This window comes from Eucyclogobius newberryi, unplaced genomic scaffold (assembly GCF_026437365.1).
Source record: "Eucyclogobius newberryi isolate DKJ021-1_F unplaced genomic scaffold, fEucNew1.0.hap1 SCAF_1, whole genome shotgun sequence".
NCBI lineage: Eukaryota > Metazoa > Chordata > Actinopteri > Gobiiformes > Gobiidae > Eucyclogobius > Eucyclogobius newberryi.
This window is the reverse complement of record NW_027315723.1, coordinates 41493038-41512124: the sequence shown is the minus strand read 5'-3', so window position 1 is coordinate 41512124 and position 19087 is coordinate 41493038. Positions and strand designations below refer to the sequence as shown.

Sequence of the window (19087 nt, the reverse complement as noted above, 5' to 3'; positions counted from 1 at the left end):
TACATACTATCATTCCTGTGACCAGCTTCATGAAATTAGTTCTCAATGATACAGTAAAGTTATTGTGACATAAATCAATCATTTTACTTTTAGGTTTACTTTTTGGACTATTGATTGAACGTTTTGCTTCTGAAATTATGACTTTAGATAAATTTAGATTGAACTGTGAAAATGCTTCATATGACTCAATAATTGTCAGGGAGAGTTATTTCCGTGTCCTACTTTTGGAGTTTCTCTGGGCAAATCACTACAGAAATATCACAGTATTTTTACATGGAAGATATGTTTATTTATTTTTAACTTTACACAGATAATATTGATTGATAGTGGTTTTATAATTGTGTACCTCCTGAGAGTTTCTATGACCATAAAGTACGGTACTTCAGTGCACTTGAAGAAAATGTCTCACATCACACATTTATTTTTATATTTTAACCTATAAAATTGAAGCATGTGCATTACATTTTCCACATTCAAGCTGGTCAAGAAGATCCATGAAATCTCTGAAACAAAGACAAGTCCATAACGCTCCTTATGTGGGTCATTCTGTTGCCCCTGGGGGTCCCCACACCACTCTACTACGCTAAATGAAGATTGGCCAATTAATAATAATAATAATAATAATAATAATATAATAATAATAAAAACACAAATAGTCCAGCAACAGTTACATTTCTTTTCTAAATCACTATTACTGTGGCAAATAACTAATATCTCATTCATAGACAATAAACAGCCTTTCCGACTCATGAGTAAAGTATTTGTGTTTGTGGCCTTGGTGTGAGAGTATTAAACTTGGATCTATGCTGCATAACGTGTGCTCCTTTATCATTATTATGGCTTGGAATGTTACATTCTTGGCAAACCTCTTGCCGATTAGAAGCCACTGAATTGATTACTTATGAAATAATAATAGTTTAAAAAATATATAAATGTTATTTTTTTCATATTTGAAATGTGACTGAAATAGTTGGAGTGACTCACTGAGTGACTCATGGTGGAACTTAAAGCATGTGCTGTTCTTGGAACCACTCAGTCTGACCAAACAGGAGCAAGGGGCCACCCCAGGATACACCACCCACTAATATGTGCCAGATATGTGTTTACATCTCAAAGGAAACGTCTCTAAGCAAAATCAAATGTGGATGTTTCATGTGCTTCATCACTTTTATGCTGATGTTATCGTTCCTCATTATGGATATTGGGAAAAGCTTAAATACTTTACTTTGACTCATTCTTAGTGACTAATGCAGAGGAAGGAGTATGAGCAGTTTTTTTGCGTTCAGAATTCAACCGAACCACAATATATATAGAGTTAGTCACAATGTATTAGTTTGTTAAAGACATAAGACATTTTACTCGTATTTTCCAAACGGTTTACTCAAGTTGGATTTTCAAACGAGTTTGCTCGCTCTGATTACAACCAATACCCGCCATGCAATGCACAAAAAGAAGCCACGGATAAAACGCGGTAACGCTTCTTGGTTGTTGTTTGAAACGCGTGGCACTTCCAAAAAAAAAAAAAGTTTGCAGGACAAAACCCTCAAGCTCTACGTAATTAAATGATACAATTGACATGTTTATTGACAAGTATACTATTATAAACACACAAACAAAAGAAACATGTATTATTCAAGTACTTATGTGTGCAATTGTCAAAGTGAGCGCATGAGCATTTTACTTCTATTTTTGTCTTGCAGTAAGTTTCTATACATTCCAAGTTTTTCTTCCACGTTGATTGTGCCAACATTCTGAATACTTCATTTTCTTAAACTTACAATGCAGCTACTGACATTAAAAGACTGCATCACACCAGTTCATACTTACTATCATGCATGTTTACGTGTATTTGTACATCGCCATGGTTGCAATGCCGAAAAGGTCTCAATTTTGAATCTTTACCTTAAGAATGACCTCTTTCCCTTGTCTGAGACTGTGCTTTCCTCTCCTGTTATTTCAGCCCAGCCAGTCACATTCCGGGCAGGATTTCTGGCACAGGTCTGGGCCTAAGTCGCTGTTGTATTGATTTGAAAATGACAAGTGGAGCATCATGTGACCAGAAGACATCCACATTTTTTCTGTGCTTTTTAAAAAAAAGAACGTGGGTTTGTTTTTCTGGGTTTTCACAGACATTCCTGAGCCGTGAGTTCAGCCCTCCTTCTCTCCTCCTTTTCTCTCTTCTCCTCCCTCTCTCCTCTTCTCCTCTGCCCTCTCTTTCTCTCCTCTTTGACCATTCTTCTTCCCTCCCTCTTCCCTCCCCGTCCTCTCTTATTTCCCCTCTCCTTTCTCTGTCCTCTCTCTTCTCTTGACACTGATGCTGCTAGGAGCTAAGAGCTAAAGAAGGAGCTAACTCTGAGCTATAGCTGCAAGACAATATGGCAGCCAACAACTCTGGAAAATGTGTCTATTTAACGTTCCGTCCGATCTTTTTATATGGTAAATTTTGTTGATGTAATTCAGTTTTCAAAAGAACAAATCTGAAACCTTTTTTTGGGGCTGTTTTTCTACTTTGAATTCTGTAAAGCCATTTTATAAAGTATGTATTCATTCCTCTTTAGACTCAAATAAAACAATGGAATCGGTTTGTGTAAATGTTGTACGGGAATAGTTTACCACAAGAGAAATCATCAGCGATACATTAAATATGAATAGCCACGAAGTCCATAAACACCCTAGTCCTATTGTCGCCTGTGTAAGTTTAAACAAGTTTGAGAACAAAATGTAACGTTAGAATTTAAAATGAGATCAGATTATCACACGCGATTTTACACATTTAAAAATAAGATTACTATTGAATGCATATTGTTGTGTAAATATTTTCTTTGGCAATTAATATGAACATTTTAATATCCAGTGCACAGGAGGAAGCATCTTGTAAACAGTCAAAGTAAGCTCTAATTTTTTACTAGTTTTACTAATCAACCCTGACAAAAGCATAGAGCCCACACTATTAGTCCTAATCTAACTTTATGAACACATTTAAAGAGTAAATCCATGCGTGATCCATCCGTAACAATCCCGACATTTATAGACACTTGGAAGGGGATGCACAGAGGTACTTTTACGACTCCCAGTAAAACCCCTCGTGCGCTTCCACAGTACTTCAGTACTTCACTCTGCTCACAGCACACACACTCGCCTCTCATTGGCTGACGCGCTTTGCGGATGCCTTTTGTTCCACGTGCGTCAGTCACGATCACGCATTTTCTCCTATTTCCCAAATCGCTCAATTACCCCCATCATAATCGTATTTAATCCCTTTTAATTCAATCACGTAGGATAATAGTCTCGTGCGGGGCTCGCTCTGATTACAACCAATACCCGCCATGCAATGCACAAAAAGAAGCCACGGATAAAACGCGGTAACGCTTCTTGGTTGTTGTTTGAAACGCGTGGCACTTCCAAAAAAAAAAAAAAAAAAAAAACACCCGCGCGCACGTAACGGCGGCGGTGACCGTGCAAAGGCCCTGAGAAATTAGCAGCCAGAAAGCATGTCATTGGCAAACGTCACGTGTTCGCACTACGGGAACGGGGCACAGCCAGCTCTCCAGCCAATGAGAACGCAGGCGAGGGAAAGAGGGGAAAAAAGAGAGAGAGAGAGAGAGAGAACGCGAGGAGAGGAAGCGCGGACAGAGCAGCAGCAGCGGCGGCGGCAGCAGCAGCAGCACGAGCCCACGGACGGCCACGGGGAGGGAGACCACCACCAGCACCACCACCAGCCCAGGACACACGGGAGAGAGAGAGACACACGGGAGAGAGAGAGAGAGACACGGGGCGGAAGACATGAGCCGAACCGCGCGAGGCGAACCCGTGCACGCCGTACCATGCGAGCTGAACTAGAGAGCGAGGATGTCGGGTTTATGGTGACTACAGCCGCAGCCCGCTTTGGCAGAGGAAGCTCCTTCTCTATTGCAACTCGGGCGCAGAGGGTCGGCGGGGGAACATGGCCGAAGGTTATTCTCTCCCCCCTCTACATGATTGTCTTGTTACACCTCCTCACGCCGCCGCTTTTTTCGCCGCTTGCACGCAGCACACACACACACGCGCGCGCGCTCGACCAAACAGCAAGGTGCAACGTGATTCTTGCACACACACGCACACACACATACGCGCGCGCGAGACCAACAAAAAACGCGAAGATAAAACGCGCGCGCGCGAGAGAGAGAGAGAGAGCACGAGCTGCTTTTCCCTCTCCGCGTCGCGTGCGCCTCCTGCTACAGCGACTTTACACTTTGTTACATGTGTGTCCGGCCGCGGAGCCACCTGCCCCCGCGAGGTCGCCCCGGAATCCGCGGTAAAGGCGGAGAGGAGAAGCGGTTTATGTGCGCTATTCGGGCGAAAACATCTGTCAACGAGGAGCAAACAACTTTTTTTTTTTTTGGGGGGGGGGGGGGGGGGGGGGGGGGGTCAATAATTCACGCGTCTCGCGGCGTAGACGCGGTGTTAAAAAAATGACTTTACTGCACGTTTCTGGAGTTTCCCCCTCGTGTTTTTTTTTTTTTTTAGCATTTTTAAAAAAAATCTTTTTAACGCGTGTCGTACATTCGTAAACGTCCTTCCATCTCCTTCTTTTTGACCATGTGGTAATAATAGAGTCATGAACACAACGTAACTTCGCTGTGGATGTCGCTGGTTGTGTGTGTGTCGCAGGAGGGACGGGTAAAGGCGGCCGCGGCGCGGAGGACCGGGGCGCCAAGTCCGGCGGCCGGGGTGAGCAGCACGAAGAGCGGGGCCGGGCAGCAGCCGCGGCGCCGCACCAGGTCCTGGCCGGGACGGGCTTCTGCAAGTGGTTCAACGTCCGCATGGGCTTTGGATTTATCTCCATGACGAGCAGCGAGGGGAGCCCCGTGGACCCCCCGATGGATGTGTTCGTCCACCAAGTAAGAGCTGCTTCACACACACGGCGTCGCGCTCGTAACTTGTGCGGGAAAAAGCGGCCGATTGGAGCAGTGAAAAAAAGGGTGTCCGGGCACATGTGGTGGAAGCAGCTCGCCCCCGCGCTCGCTCCTGCAGCCGCTGACTTCCCCTCGCACCGTAAAAAACGACTCAAGTCAGAGTTGTGCGTTTGGAAATTCAGTGCAGTTTCATATGCCGACGAACCATGGTTAAATGCAGTTTTACCATGCGCAGGGTTTAATAACAGCGTGGACGCCTTTTTTGCTCGATTGTTGTAGAATTGCTACATCGTGTATGAATGTGTTTATGATCTCATCTGCACGGTTATGGATCAGGTTTGCTCTGATACGAAATGTACTGACGTGTTCTTTAAGTTTATGTAATAATGAGAGTTATTCAGTGTAATTTGCTAGTTTTTCAGTTAATTGCTTTTTTCTTATACTATACGCTACTATTAGTATTTTACATTGATATTATTATTTCTAATCTTACAGTTGCCGTGTTGATATTGCTTGAAGAAATGTTTGATATATTTGCCTTTAAGTATTTATATTTGTGACTAAATCACCTTTACTTACATGTGGATTCAAGTTTGTAGTCCTAGTTGTAGTCCTTGTTTAGTTGTAGTCCTGTTTTAGTTGTAGTCCTGGCGTAGTTGTAGTCCTGGTTTAGTTGTAGTCCTGGCGTAGTTGTAGTCCTGGTTTAGTTGTGTAGTCCTGATTTAGTTGTAGTCCTGGCTTTGTTGTAATCCTGGCTTAGTTGTAGTCCTGGTTTAGTTGTGTAGTCCTGATTTAGTTGTAGTCCTGGCTTTGTTGTAATCCTGGCTTAGTTGTAGTCCTGGTTTAGTTGTGTAGTCCTGATTTAGTTGTAGTCCTGGTTTAGTTGTAGTCCTTGTTTAGTTGTGTAGTCCTGATTTAGTTGTAGTCCTGGTTTAGTTGTGTAGTCCTGGTTTAGATGTAGTCCTTGTTTAGTTGTGTAGTCCTGGCTTAGTTGTAGTCCTGGTTTAGTTGTAGTCCTTGTTTAGTGGTGTAGTCCTGATTTAGTTGTAGTCCTGGTTTAGTTGTAGTCCTGGTTTAGTTGTAGTCCTGGTTTAGTTATAGTCCTTGTTTAGTGGTGTAGTCCTGATTTAGTTGTAGTCCTGGCCTAGTTGTAGTCCTGGTTTAGTTGTAGTCCTGGTTTAGTGGTGTAGTCCTGATTTTGTTGTAGTCTTGGTTTAGTTGTGTAGTCCTGGTTTAGTTGTAGTCCTGGTTTAGTTGTGTAGTCCTGATTTAGTTGTAGTCCTGGCTTAGTTGTAGTCCTGGTTTAGTTGTGTAGTCCTGGTTTAGTTGTAGTCCTGGTTTAGTTGTGTAGTCCTGGCTTAGTTGTAGTCCTGGTTTAGTTGAGTAGTCCTGGTTTAGTTGTAGTCCTGGCTTAGTTGTAGTCCTGGTTTAGTTGTGTAGTCCTGATTTAGTTGTAGTCCTGGCTTAGTTGTAGTCCTGGTTTAGTTGTGTAGTCCTGGTTTAGTTGTAGTCCTGGTTTAGTTGTGTAGTCCTGATTTAGTTGTAGTCCTGGTTTAGTTGTGTAGTCCTGGCTTAGTTGTAGTCCTGGTTTAGTTGAGTAGTCCTGGTTTAGTTGTAGTCCTGGCTTAGTTGTAGTCCTGGTTTAGTTGTAGTCCTGGTTTAGTTGTAGTCCTGGTTTAGTTGTGTAGTCCTGGTTTAGGTGTAGTCTTGGTTTAGTTGTAGTCCTTGTTTAGTTGTAGTCCTTGTTTAGTTGTAGTCCTTGTTTAGTTGTAGTCCTTGTTTAGTTGTAGTCCTGGTTTAGGTGTAGGCCTGGTTTAGTTGTAGGCCTGGCTTAGTTGTAGGCCTGGTTTAGTTGTAGGCCTGGCTTAGTTGTAGGCCTGGTTTAGTTGTAGGCCTGGCTTAGTTGTAGGCCTGGTTTAGTTGTAGGCCTGGTCCTTAGTTGTAAGCCTGGTCCTTAGTTGTAGTCCTAGTTTATTTGTAGTCCTGGTTTAGCACCGCCCCTCTTACTCCTATCTTCATACTTACTCATGCACCATTAAAAGAACTGGAAATACTAATTACAAATAATGTATTAACCCAAAATAACTATCACTAACTAACAGTTATTACTGTTTTAAGATTCAGGAAGCCCACACAGGAATTGTTAACAAATTATGGACTAGTATTGTTCAAAAATGTCTATTGCTATTTTGATTATGAATTACTAAATTATTATTTGCACAGATATTGAATAGTTTTTTTCTGAAACAAATTTGCTGACGTGTTCTTTAGATTTAGATAATTAGAAAAATATATTTTGGTCGTTGGTTAATTGCTTTATTATTATTATTATTATTATTATTATTATTATTATTATCAATAATATATTATTATATAATAATTATATATTATATTTGTGATCAAAGGAACCCTTTATATATGTATTTAAGCTTCATTGCTGAAGTAGCTCTGGTTTAATTTAAATTCATACATTAAGTCTTGGTAACTGGCAATACTAATAATTAAGTAATAATAGATTAACTGTTGTTATCACTAAATAGCAGGATCCATGCAGAGGGTTTTGCAGCATTTTGCAGATGTCTCATTTTGCAACTAAATTACTCTGGTGCAGGAATAACAAAATGCAATTTTCTTTAGTTATGTCATTGCTTTAGTTGCTATAAACACATTAAATAAGTGTGCTGTAATAATAAATAATGTTGTTTTACAGCATGTATGTAAAAATTACTGTTAATTGATAAATTATACGGCTATTACACAATCATATCAGGATTTTCAAAGTCTTAATAAATGTTCTATACTCTATGTTTTGATCTGTTTAGCCAAAGGTAACTACTACCTTGTTCCAGACCTGTTTTAGTCTTGGTTGAGTCTTAAGTCTGAGAATTGGCCTTGGTGAACTCAGTATTTATCATCATCATTTAAGTGTTGGTTCTGGGGGCACATACAGGTTACAGGTCCACCCCCTCTGGCTCTTCCACTGTACAGACTCTATGTCGTGTGTCGTGTGGCAGTGACAGTGTTAGTTTCACACTTGGACCTGACGGACAGTAGCAGCACAAACACGCCCGGAATTGATAGCATTCAGAAGGCATTGTACATTAACATGGCCAGTAAAAATCTGATAACTAAAGTAATCAGATAACCTAATAATTAGATCTGATCATCAAAAACTCCTGTTCATACAGGATTTTTAGAATTACTGTTGTATTTGGAAGACAAAGAATTTTCGAAGCCTGCTCAGGTGTGAACAATTAGAAAGAAACCAGATGTAACTATATGCCTGTTTTTTAATGTATCATAATGGTTAAAAATGTAAAAATAATCTTTTATATTCAGCACCAAAACCTTTTCTAAACGGCTCCAGGCTCTGTATTCCCATTTGCAGATTTGAAAATATTGATATTTACAATTAATGGTTATTTTTTATTTAATTTATTTGATCTTGTTTTATTGAGAATATATGAGGGTTATTGGCCATAACCGCAAACAAATATTGGTAACTCAGATTAAAATAAATAAATAGACAGAGCATGTTTTTATTGTACTAGAAAATGTCATAAAACATGTGTCCTTTACTATGAGTTTGCATCTCCACAAACCTGGCTCGTACTTGTCCTGGAGGAGCCTCCTCAGATACAATAATTATGGAAAAAAACATTTATTAGCATTGTGGTATAGACATTTGTATGGACTACTTTCCCAGCTTGTTTTTCTCTTTTAGTCCAAAGCAAAACCCAAACTACTACTCCTTTTCCCTCCCATTAAATTGTCCAGTTTTACGGCGCTATAAAACGCTTTTAAGATAGTCGGGGAGGATGGAGAGGGAGGGTCGTTTTCACCGTCTCATCTGACACCGACCCGAGAGGTGATTCCACTCTGGGCTGATGGGAAAGAGAGCGCGGGGCGGGGGCAGTTGTCGGGGGTATCAGGGGTCAAATGGCAGCGGTGATGTATGGTTGAATAAAAAACATGTCTGCCGTCTCTGATCTTCATCTAGCGACATAAATTGTGGAGGAACAAAGGATACAGGATGGGCTCGAGTTTACAGTGTGCTCGTGGCTTTGTCATGGAGTGTGTGTGTGTGCGTGTGCCTGTGTGTGTGTGTGTGTCGTCTGCGGTTTGGAGGTCTCAAATGATCCTGGGTTTGTGCTGTGAACGCTACACAGTGATATCAAAGTTAATGTGCATCTTATCTTACTGCACAGCTAATGATTCATGTCTTGTTATCAGTAGGGAAGTAACAATATCCACTTTTAGTTACAGTTATTGTGTGAGGAAGCATGCATTTTATGAATATTCACAATTACTGACCAAGCAACTGTGAAATCCTTAATTCACTTTCATTCTTTGTGATGACCGTTTGTGCCCAGCTTAAAGAAATCAAACTTTCTGACTGATAAATGACTAATGACAGAGGAGAAGAGTTCGACATGTAGATTTGTGTACTTTTATTCACGCTCAAGGGGAAATTCTTTTAAGGAACACTAAACAAAAATGAATAAATTAAATAGTGTACACTGATTGTACATGACCCGTATAAAAGGAGTGTAAGGTCCTGCCCTATAACAAACTGACCTTGATGCCCTGCAGTAGGATTTAAGTTACTATAGGATAAGACATAAAGCTGTCGATTGAGTCAGATCATTTTATCATCTCTGAGGACGGGGGTGAAGTGTTTACGGGAGGAAGTGCGGGTGAGGAGACGAGTTCCGGATGTACTGGAATCTATAGAAGGTTTGGAGGTGGGAGGAGTGGCCAACAACTGTACTCAATAATAACAATCCATCCATCCATTTTCATTGTAAAGTAAAAAGTTCAAAGAGTAAAACTGTCTTGACATGAAATCTGATTTATAATGTCATTTTAACGACAATAAAAACGCTCAAATTCTGGTCATTTCAAACGATAGACAAAAATGAGGACAAGATGATCCAAAACATTCAGTTACAGTTAGTTACAAACTAAATGTTACTCAAGTAGGGGAAGTATGCGGTCTGAAAACTACCCTGAAAAGTGCAATTTCTTGTTAACTTCCCCCTGTGTTTGAGGAGTTTGGCGGGTGAATGGTAGTGCAGGTGGCTGCCGTAGTTGAGGCGGGATAATTGTGATTATTTGGGTAACAATATATTCATAAGAGAAAAACTAATTATAATAGTGACAATTTTAGAAGCAAAATTAAAAAAAAATTAATGGAAATCTAAAATGCAAAAAACAGACCTAAATTTAAGACTTATTTAGACTTTTTATCTGGCTGTTTTTTGTCAAATTAAACTGTATTTTGTCTTAAAATTTGGTAAAGCGAATTAAAGATGTCACTGTTGTTTGGACAATAATCATGAATATCGATAAATGGTGATGTTTTTCCTCACAATAATTGTAACACTGCAATTTCATATCATGACATCCCTAACGTGGAGTAATAGAAGGTTTTGGAGATGTGGTTGATGAGTTTTAGCTCTTCTGCTTTGGTTAGATAGTAAAAGGCTTTGAACATGTTTGAATGACTGTAACTATGGTTCAGAACGTCATTCCACGCTCCACTCTGCGATTCTTACAAACTTGAGTCGTAACTGCGAGACTGAAACTGCTGCTGCAACTAGTGATGACAGAGATGGAGTTAAGCACGACTGAATATCAAGTAAAAACCTGCAGTGTGTCCTCAGATTAAGCTTCATAATTCTTATATTATCCTGATCTGCGTCTTTATGGGGACTTTATTAATGTGAGAATACAGAGTACCGGTAGTGGCTTTTTTTCTTCCCAGAATGCAGTACGACGTGGACAGGCTGCATCCGAGTGCCTATAGGGGCATTACATTACCCTCTGATTGATATACTCTGATATGCTTTGATACAGCCCTTTATGTACATGCACGCTGGTACTCAGATGCTGTGGTGAGGCTGCAGAGAGTGGAGGTCTATGGAACTGAAGGAGATTCGGAGCAGAGCAGGCGGGTGTGGGCTGTGGCTTTACAACATTATAAGAGTAGAAGAAACACTGAGTACATTTCTAATACAATGTTTTAAAACGTTGGCAAAGAACGTATGGCAGGGTTCTGTGAAAAGATACTGTTGAAGAAAAAGTCACGGTACAACCTGGTGCTGAAAACTGACAGTCTGGTATTAATTCATATTTTTCATTTGATAACCAGTTTTGATGCTTGGTGGGCACTGGGAGAACACGACTGAGCTCCTGCAGCTGTTTATTACATTTGTAATGGACGCCTTTAAGAAACTGTTTGGAACATTTGGGATTGTTTCTCATTAAACTACTTTCTCTCGCTTAATTAATAGATACAAAATTATTAGAATTGCCATCGTCCATTGAATCGTCCATTCAATCTTAAAGGTTGAATGGACGATTTTTTTGGCCCAAATCTGAGTCTCATTTCCTCGTAGCGTGGACTGCCGATTAGTCCTGCCACGTATCAATCATAAAACGCACCTACCGCTCACTTGCAGCCACGTTCTGGCTCGTCCCCACGTTTCCGCGTGTCTAAGCGCATTGATCTATCATAATATAGTTCCCTCAGTGTACGGGACAAAATGAAGACGGAGAAAGACAGTTCGAGCTGACTCAAAAGAAGACGGAAATCTACGGGAGACGAGAAATGCGATGCGATCCGTCGCGCTAATAAACAAACGCACGTGTGTGTTGTATCAGTCCGCACGGGGGAGTGCGCATGCGCACTTCCGCCTGAGTTCTCAAATCGCCGAAAAATCGTCCATTGCGCCTTTATTATAAATATTTTGAATCATTATGAGACGATGGTTAAATCTTTTCCCTGGAAAACCCAGATTAATGCAGAAGTGCATTTGTAGTAGGGCTGGGTATTGCCAAGACCCCCGCGATACGATACGTGTCCCGATACAGGGGTCACGATACGTGTCCCGATACAGAGGTCACGATGCCGATACAGGGGTCACGATACGTGTGCCGATACAGGGGTCACGATACTTGTCCCGATACAGGGGTCACGATACGTGTGCCGATACAGGGGTCACGATACGTGTCCCGATACATTTTTTAAAAAAGGATCTTAAAAATTTACTGCATGGGTAATGTTTTTACTCTGGATAAGAAAATGTATGAAATGACATGTTTATCCACAAAGCACTTATTTATAAATCCATTCTGCTCTAATAACTTCATACATCCAACCAACTGATCCAAATAGAAATATATGGAACACATTCTTGTAAAGTATTGCATGTTTCTTGCCAAACAATCAGCATGATCTTCTGCACAGATCAGCTTCTGATCAGGTCCACCGCTCCTTCTCGCCTCGGCCGAGAGGAGCTTCTGATCAGGTCCACAGCTCCTTCTCGCCTCGGCCCAGAGAAGCTTCTGATCAGGTCCACAGCTCCTTCTCGCCTCGGCCCAGAGGAGCTTCTGATCAGGTCCACAGCTCCTTCTCACCTCGGCATAGAGGAGCCAAGCCTCGAAATAACGGGCCGGACACGGTCAATGACCGGCGCAAAAATCAGTTTTGACCGACTCCAAAATCAATACTCCGGACATAATGACAGACGCAAATTTTTCGCCGTAATATATATTTTTAATAGGCAAAAACAGCGCGGTGAACATGCCCAAAGCGATTCCTATGCACAGACTCGGGCGCGCTGTACTACAGACCATGATTATTGCTGTAGTTATACAGCGGAGGAAGGCAGCGGAGCGCATGTGCGCGGGCATTTCCATCGCTTAAGTTTCGTTTTGACAGACATGCCACTTCACAGTCTTCTCTCTTCTCATTGGCCGAGCGGTGTCCGTGATCTAATGTCGATGAAAGCCGGCATCTGATTGGCCGCTGCGTTCGGTTGCGTTCGGTTGTACTCGGAAATGCCCGGTCTAATTTTGCACCACAAGTGATATCGAGGTTGGCGGGCGTCTATCTCTCCTCAGTTCGCAATTCAGTCTTTTTAAAGTTGTTTGCAACAAAAGCTGTAATTTTGCACATTAGGGACAATGTCAATGTGGAAGTATCCAAGGGCCCCAAGGGCCCCGCCCCCTTTGGAGTTGTTAGCATCGGGGCAATGTATATGTTAGTAGTTTATGTTGTAGACTGTGATTTTATATATTCCACAAGATCTCCTTGTGTCAAATGCTGTAAACAGTATTTATTTTGTATCTAAGAAACATTATTATATTAAATTAAACAGTATTAAAGATCATGATCTCTGGTTTATAGGAATTCAGTATTTGTGCTCTTCATATCAAATAACAGATAAAAGTACTTTAAATTGTTTTACATGCTAATAACCAGGTTTAAAACAACACATTTATCTTGTTCTTATGACGCCGCGATGCCACGCGCACTTGTGGGCCCCTGAAATTGCTGGGGGGGCGCTAACTCTTTTAGGTAGGGGGCCCCCTGGCCCCTAACTTTGAAAATCTATTTCTCAGCCTGTAAATGATAACAAGACATGTTAATAAAAGTTCATTTTTCCTTAATTATGTTATTCTGTTTTCCTTTCCTTGTGACCGATTCAGAATTAGCCATGACAGGTACCAAATGATCGGTACCTGTCATGTTGACAGGGACGTAAAAATAATTATTTCAAGGCTTGGGAGCGCAGCACAAACAGCAGATCAAAAGAACAATTCCACCTCGTTTGCACGTCAGTCATGAGCTTGTGTTCCAGCTGATTGAGCAGCTTATGCTTTTCCTGCAGGACGGTAACAGCGCGCCCCTCTTTAGAAGTTTGCTTCTTAATGGCCGCCTGGACAATTCATAGTAAATTAATGTTACCCGGTGGTCGAGTGGTTAAGGCACAGCGCACGTATGCCAGGCTCCGGGTGCTGCGGCCGCAGTGTTGTGGGTTCGGGTCCCGACTCCGGCTTTTTGCTGCGTGTCCTCCCCTCTCTCTCATCCCCCACTTCACCCTGGCCTCTCCTGTCTAATAAAGCCTACGGGCCACAAAAATCTATCTTAACAAAAGCCCCAGAAAGCCATTGTTAAACCCCAAAAAATTTGATTGTTGTCAGTTGAAAGGACATTAATCCAGAGATGAATATGAGAAGTTTGTGGAAACAATCCCAAACTAATAATGATAAGCTTCAACATTTGAGGGTCATAAGTTTTGATATTTCTTTCAAAAACAGGGAATCTTCCAGACTTATATAGGCCCCACCTTCCAACTGAGATTATGGCGTCATGTGTAGTCAGGCTTTTAGATAGGATTTGAAAACGCCCCGTCCAAATAATTTTGTCCAAGGGTACTGGGGCCGACCAGGCAAAATACGAGTAGCTTCGGCATTCTCCGGACTAATAAAAAGTACTTAAAATGTATGGAAAGCCAATGCGTATCGCGGCATATTTTTTCAACGCTTTTACAAAATAAAGCGGCTCTTTTAATGCCTTGTGCCGTCTCTCTGTTTATTGAATCGAAATATGCCTGTATCGTGGTTTGTACAACGCACAGCTTAAACATGAAGTTTGCCTGCATCCCCACAACCTAGTCCACCACTTACAACCAGCACAACACCATAAAAGCAACAGAACAGCACCAGAACAACACCAGAACTGCACCAGAACAGCACCAAAACAGCACCAGAACAGCAACAGAAAAGCACCAGAACAGCCCCAGAAAAGCACCAGAACAGCCCCAGAAAAGCACCAGAACAACACCAGAACCGCACCAGAACAACACCAGAACAACACCAGAACAACACCAGAACAACACCAGCAATACCAACACCAGAACAATGCAGCCACTGCCATAAAGCTTCTATAGCTTCAATGAGAGCAGACATCACAAACACATGTCACTAGTGCAGCTCCAGTGCACACTGCAGGTCCCAACACCGGCGTGCACCGTGACAGCTCATTTGACACCCTATTCACCTTATTCCAGAAGCCCATCCGGGCACCTGCCATACGACGTAATCCTTCTTCCGGTTGTATTTGTTAACGTAGGGCTGCCGACCTCCAGAGAAAAAATGAGTTCTACACGGATTAAAAAGCTGTTGTCGGGCCTCGAGTTGACTTGTTGGTCCCATAAACCTGGGATATTTTACACAAATCAATCGACTTTATAGCATATTTTAGCAGCAAGACTTTTCCATCGTTTTCCATTTAAACCAACCGAGTTCTCGCTGGACCGGAAGTGAGATTACAACGGAAGTGGGAAAAGTAGGCCGGGCAGAATAAGGTCTATACACGGAGATTGCACCAAAAAGGGTGAAACTATGTGCCAGTAGCCATACACTGGCCCTGCTGATTGGATAAAGATATTTCTGGGCTTTTTAATGCATTGTAAACTTCAACTAGACCACTTCTTTTCTTTTTCTTTTAATTTTGTTGTTGGTGCGTTGCACCCATTTCCTCAATGACGAGCCACCCCTGTATACAGACTCAAAAACAAGCCATGTGTGGAGAGAAGAGCTTTTATGACTCAAAACTAAAGTGAATCTAATTCACCTGCAAGTAATCAACAAGTGATAAATCGAAACAATCATAAGCAGATTAATTGTTTTACAAAATGCAGTTTTGATTTGCAATTTGCAGGAAATCACGCAGCAACAACTATTTTTCACTGTTTGTGTGAGCTTGATTTTTATCATAATTCTTTATCGCCCATTTTCAATGTTATGTTTTCACATTTCAGTTAATTGCAGTTATTCATGCTTGAATTATGTTTTATTCGAAAATGCACGTTAAAGTGTGTGTGGGAATAATGTGTTCACATCTTAAACCCTTAAAGACAGTTTTGATATTTGCACTGCGTATACTATTATTCTGCCTGCAGTTAATTTGTGCGCGGCCTGTGGTCTTTCCACTTAGTGACATTTACACAGCGAGGGTCCGTATGCCCCGTAAGCACCGCGCCATATTCTAAGTAAAATCAACATTAGCATTCGTCTTCCATATGGGCTCATTAAGTCAGTGCGTGCCACCAGTGGGTCCCTGCACTCCCTCTCACGCTGTTTTCGCTCAGGGTTAAAGAAGATTCACATTGGCACAGAATTTAAACGTGGTTTTGTTGTAAGCTAATTTTATTGTGCCAATGCACAAAAAAAATGCATCTGTTGGGTTTGCAGTGTAATGTTCGTGCCATCATTTCAGATTCAGTGCTGCACGACCTTGAAAAAACATAAAATTGCAATAAATGTTTTTAAGGTTCAAGGGTTAGAGCGCTCGCCCCTCAGTTTCAAACCCTGCTCATGCCAGTGCATTCTTCACCTGCCCCGTGTGTGAAGGGAGGGTGAGCGACAGTCAGATTGTAGTCATGGACACAGCAATGTAGTCAGTCCAGGGCAGCTGTGGCTACAGAATAACAGTAAAGAGTGAACAAATTATACATACAATTGTTAAACAGCTTTCCCCCCTTACTTTTAATACCCGGTAGTTATTTATTGGTAATTGTTATTTAAGTTCCTATGTCCGTGAATCCTGTTCATTGACAAATGGCAATAAACTTTATTCTGATTCTGAAATGTTGATTCTCATCCTTTTCAGAAGTCTAAATAACAGTGTTGCAGTGTTGTTGTTTCCCCCCTTTAAAACAGTTTGATGTTTGCAGAAAACATTTTATTGTAAAAAATATGTAAAAGCAGCTTATTCTTTGTTTGAGTCCGCAAATATAACACAATACAAAAGTGTCAATAATGATACAGTGTTTTTGTAATAAGACCCCAGAGAGACTCAGGCAAATGTAGTGCAGCCTTTATGGTTTGGTTCAGTCCCACACATCAGGAGGTGAAGTGAGAGGAGGAGGGGCATGAGAACACAGAGGAGGAGTCTTGAAGAGTGAAGGAGGAGGCGGGGCTTCAGGGGGTGTGCGGTGAGGGGGTGGGGCCTGGAGACAAAGGAATCCGCCCCCTGCACAGGCCTTCCTCCTAGTAGCTTGTAGTCTCACTGCCGCTGCTGCTAAAGGTGTGTCCCGGACAGTTAAATACACACTCAAAAGTAGTGTGTATTTAAACGTGTAGTCAGTAGTTTGTAAAATAAAAAAGGAAGAGGAGAGAAAGAGAGGAGAAGGAAGAGTGGATGCTGGAGGATATAAATTAAACAGAAAAAGTCTTCAACCTTTTAGCTTAAGGGCAGGTTAAATGTCATGGTTTGTATTGCTCTAAAGGTAATTTTGGCTGGATTATTCAAAGGATGATGTAATATTGACTGCTGACCTTATTGAAGAAACCAACGACATGCACTGAAGTTGTGACGCAGTCATTTTGGGTGAGGTTCCATTACCTGAAGTTTGAGCAACATTTGTTTTTCTTTTTTGGATTATGGGACACTTCTTAGTTAAGGAATGTGTTTTGGAACATTGTTCAAGGGTCCAATCAGAATGACACAATTGCTTTAGAATTGTGAGATCAATTCTCCAACTCTGACAGTCCAAGGTCCTGGGTGTGATTCCAGTTCAAGCTGGGCTCTATGTGGAGTTGTAGGCCTGCCACGATAAAGGCTTTTGACAGACGATATATTGTCTCTGAAATGATTGAGTTTTATTATAATAATGCAACCATTCTACTTATATCAGGTCCTGTTTGAAAACTTCTTCAGGGCCTTTTTATATTATAATAAATCATGTTCATACTTTTTAAAACCAATTCAATATATCTGATATAGAATAGTGATTTTAAAATGTATATAATGTTAATTTGAAGTAGAATATAAAGCTGACGCCAAGAAGAACAAATGGTGTGTTTCCGGTGACCCGCCCGAGCTGGATTTCAAAATAAAGAAAACCCGACCTTAAACATTTTATCGCATATTTATTGGCCGTACGCTTTGAGAATGTCAAATTGTGAGAGAGAATCCAAAAGCTGTTGGAAAAAATCAACCGGTTTCGTTTTACCTGAGCGTGCAGACCGACTGGGTCGGCACTAGATCATACACTCCTAACTCACGGAAGTCAGAATCAGTTAGGATTGTATGATTTAGCACCTGTGCAGTGGCGAAGAGCACGCCCGAGGCATTAGCGGTGAAAATATTTTTGCGTCACGGTCGAAAAGTGCTCACATCACAAAGTGACAATAAGAAAAATAGTGCGACACCGACTGTCACGGACTCGTTCTCCACTTTCAAAGTTCCGCACGGCGCAGACCCACGGCTGCTCTGTTGTCGTCTGCTAATGGCTCTTTTCCTGTGGACTAGTATATATATATATATATATATATATATATATGGATATACATATATATCCATATATATATATATATATATATATATATATATATATATGGATAACATATATAGGTAAAACGAAAACTATACATATATATACCAATAACGCCACTTCAATGCAAAGGGCTCACTTCTGTGAGCCCTTTGCATATTTCTCTGCACATTTGCTCCATGGAAGCGATCACTCGTGAAGCCAAACATGCACACACACATTTATTGAGTCTCAAAATAACATTGTGCATGTTTTTACCTATCAAACGATAAGTGGATATAGTCATTATTGTGACAGGCCTCTCCCTGTGTCTAAGTGTGTTTGTCCTGATGCATATTATGGCAAAATGACCTTACGCCCAATGTCAGCTAGGGTCCAGTTTAGTCCAGATTTTAAGTCTCAAGTCTGCCTTGTTTTGATTTAGTTTATATAAATATGTATTTGATACAATATACTGATGACTATATTTTACATATTCATTTCCATGGTGTCTTGTTTAAAGAAGACATATTGTGCTTTTGTCTTCTATTTACCGTAGTTCTAATCTATGACACCCATGGATCATTACGTTCATTTTAAACATTTTAAATTTAACATTTGGAGAGCTTTTCATTTGTGCCAAATCTTTCCTCTTACCTGGCTCACGCCACATTGACCTGTGTCTCACTCTGAGTTGTGTTCTTCACATGACTCTGGGAAGACTCTCGCCCAAAGCGGAAGAAGCAGAAAAATCTAAATTGTGTTAAATCCAGTGTCCAGAAAAGCACAGTCCTCTTTCTTTGCCATAAATGTACAAAGCACCGTTGTGTGCACATAAAAAATTGAAAAATACAAAAAAGTCCTTATCTCACCGCAAATATGCCAAGTTACAGCCGTCGACGCCTCCATGTGTGTTTTGGTTCAGGTTGTTTTGACTGCGTTGATCCAAACCACAAAGCTGCTCTGTGATTGGTTCCAGTCCCGCCTCTTAACATTGTGGTGGGCAGCGCTGACACAGATTCATGTGAGAATATACATATGAGGATATGATGTACTATGTATAGTACACTGCGATGGTCCTGG

General features: G+C 41.2%; 1 protein-coding gene across 1 annotated transcript in view; it reads left to right on the top strand.

Annotated features, from left to right (window-relative positions):
* The first annotated feature begins 3766 nt into the window (after window positions 1–3766).
* lin28b (lin-28 homolog B (C. elegans)) overlaps window positions 3767–19087 on the top strand; it is a 41985-nt gene continuing 26664 nt past the window's right edge. The window contains exons 1-2 of the mRNA XM_072451839.1: window positions 3767–3953; window positions 4651–4880. Of these exons, the coding sequence (XP_072307940.1) occupies window positions 3944–3953; window positions 4651–4880 (240 nt within the window). The 5' untranslated portion in view covers window positions 3767–3943. The remainder of the gene's footprint in view (window positions 3954–4650; window positions 4881–19087) is intronic.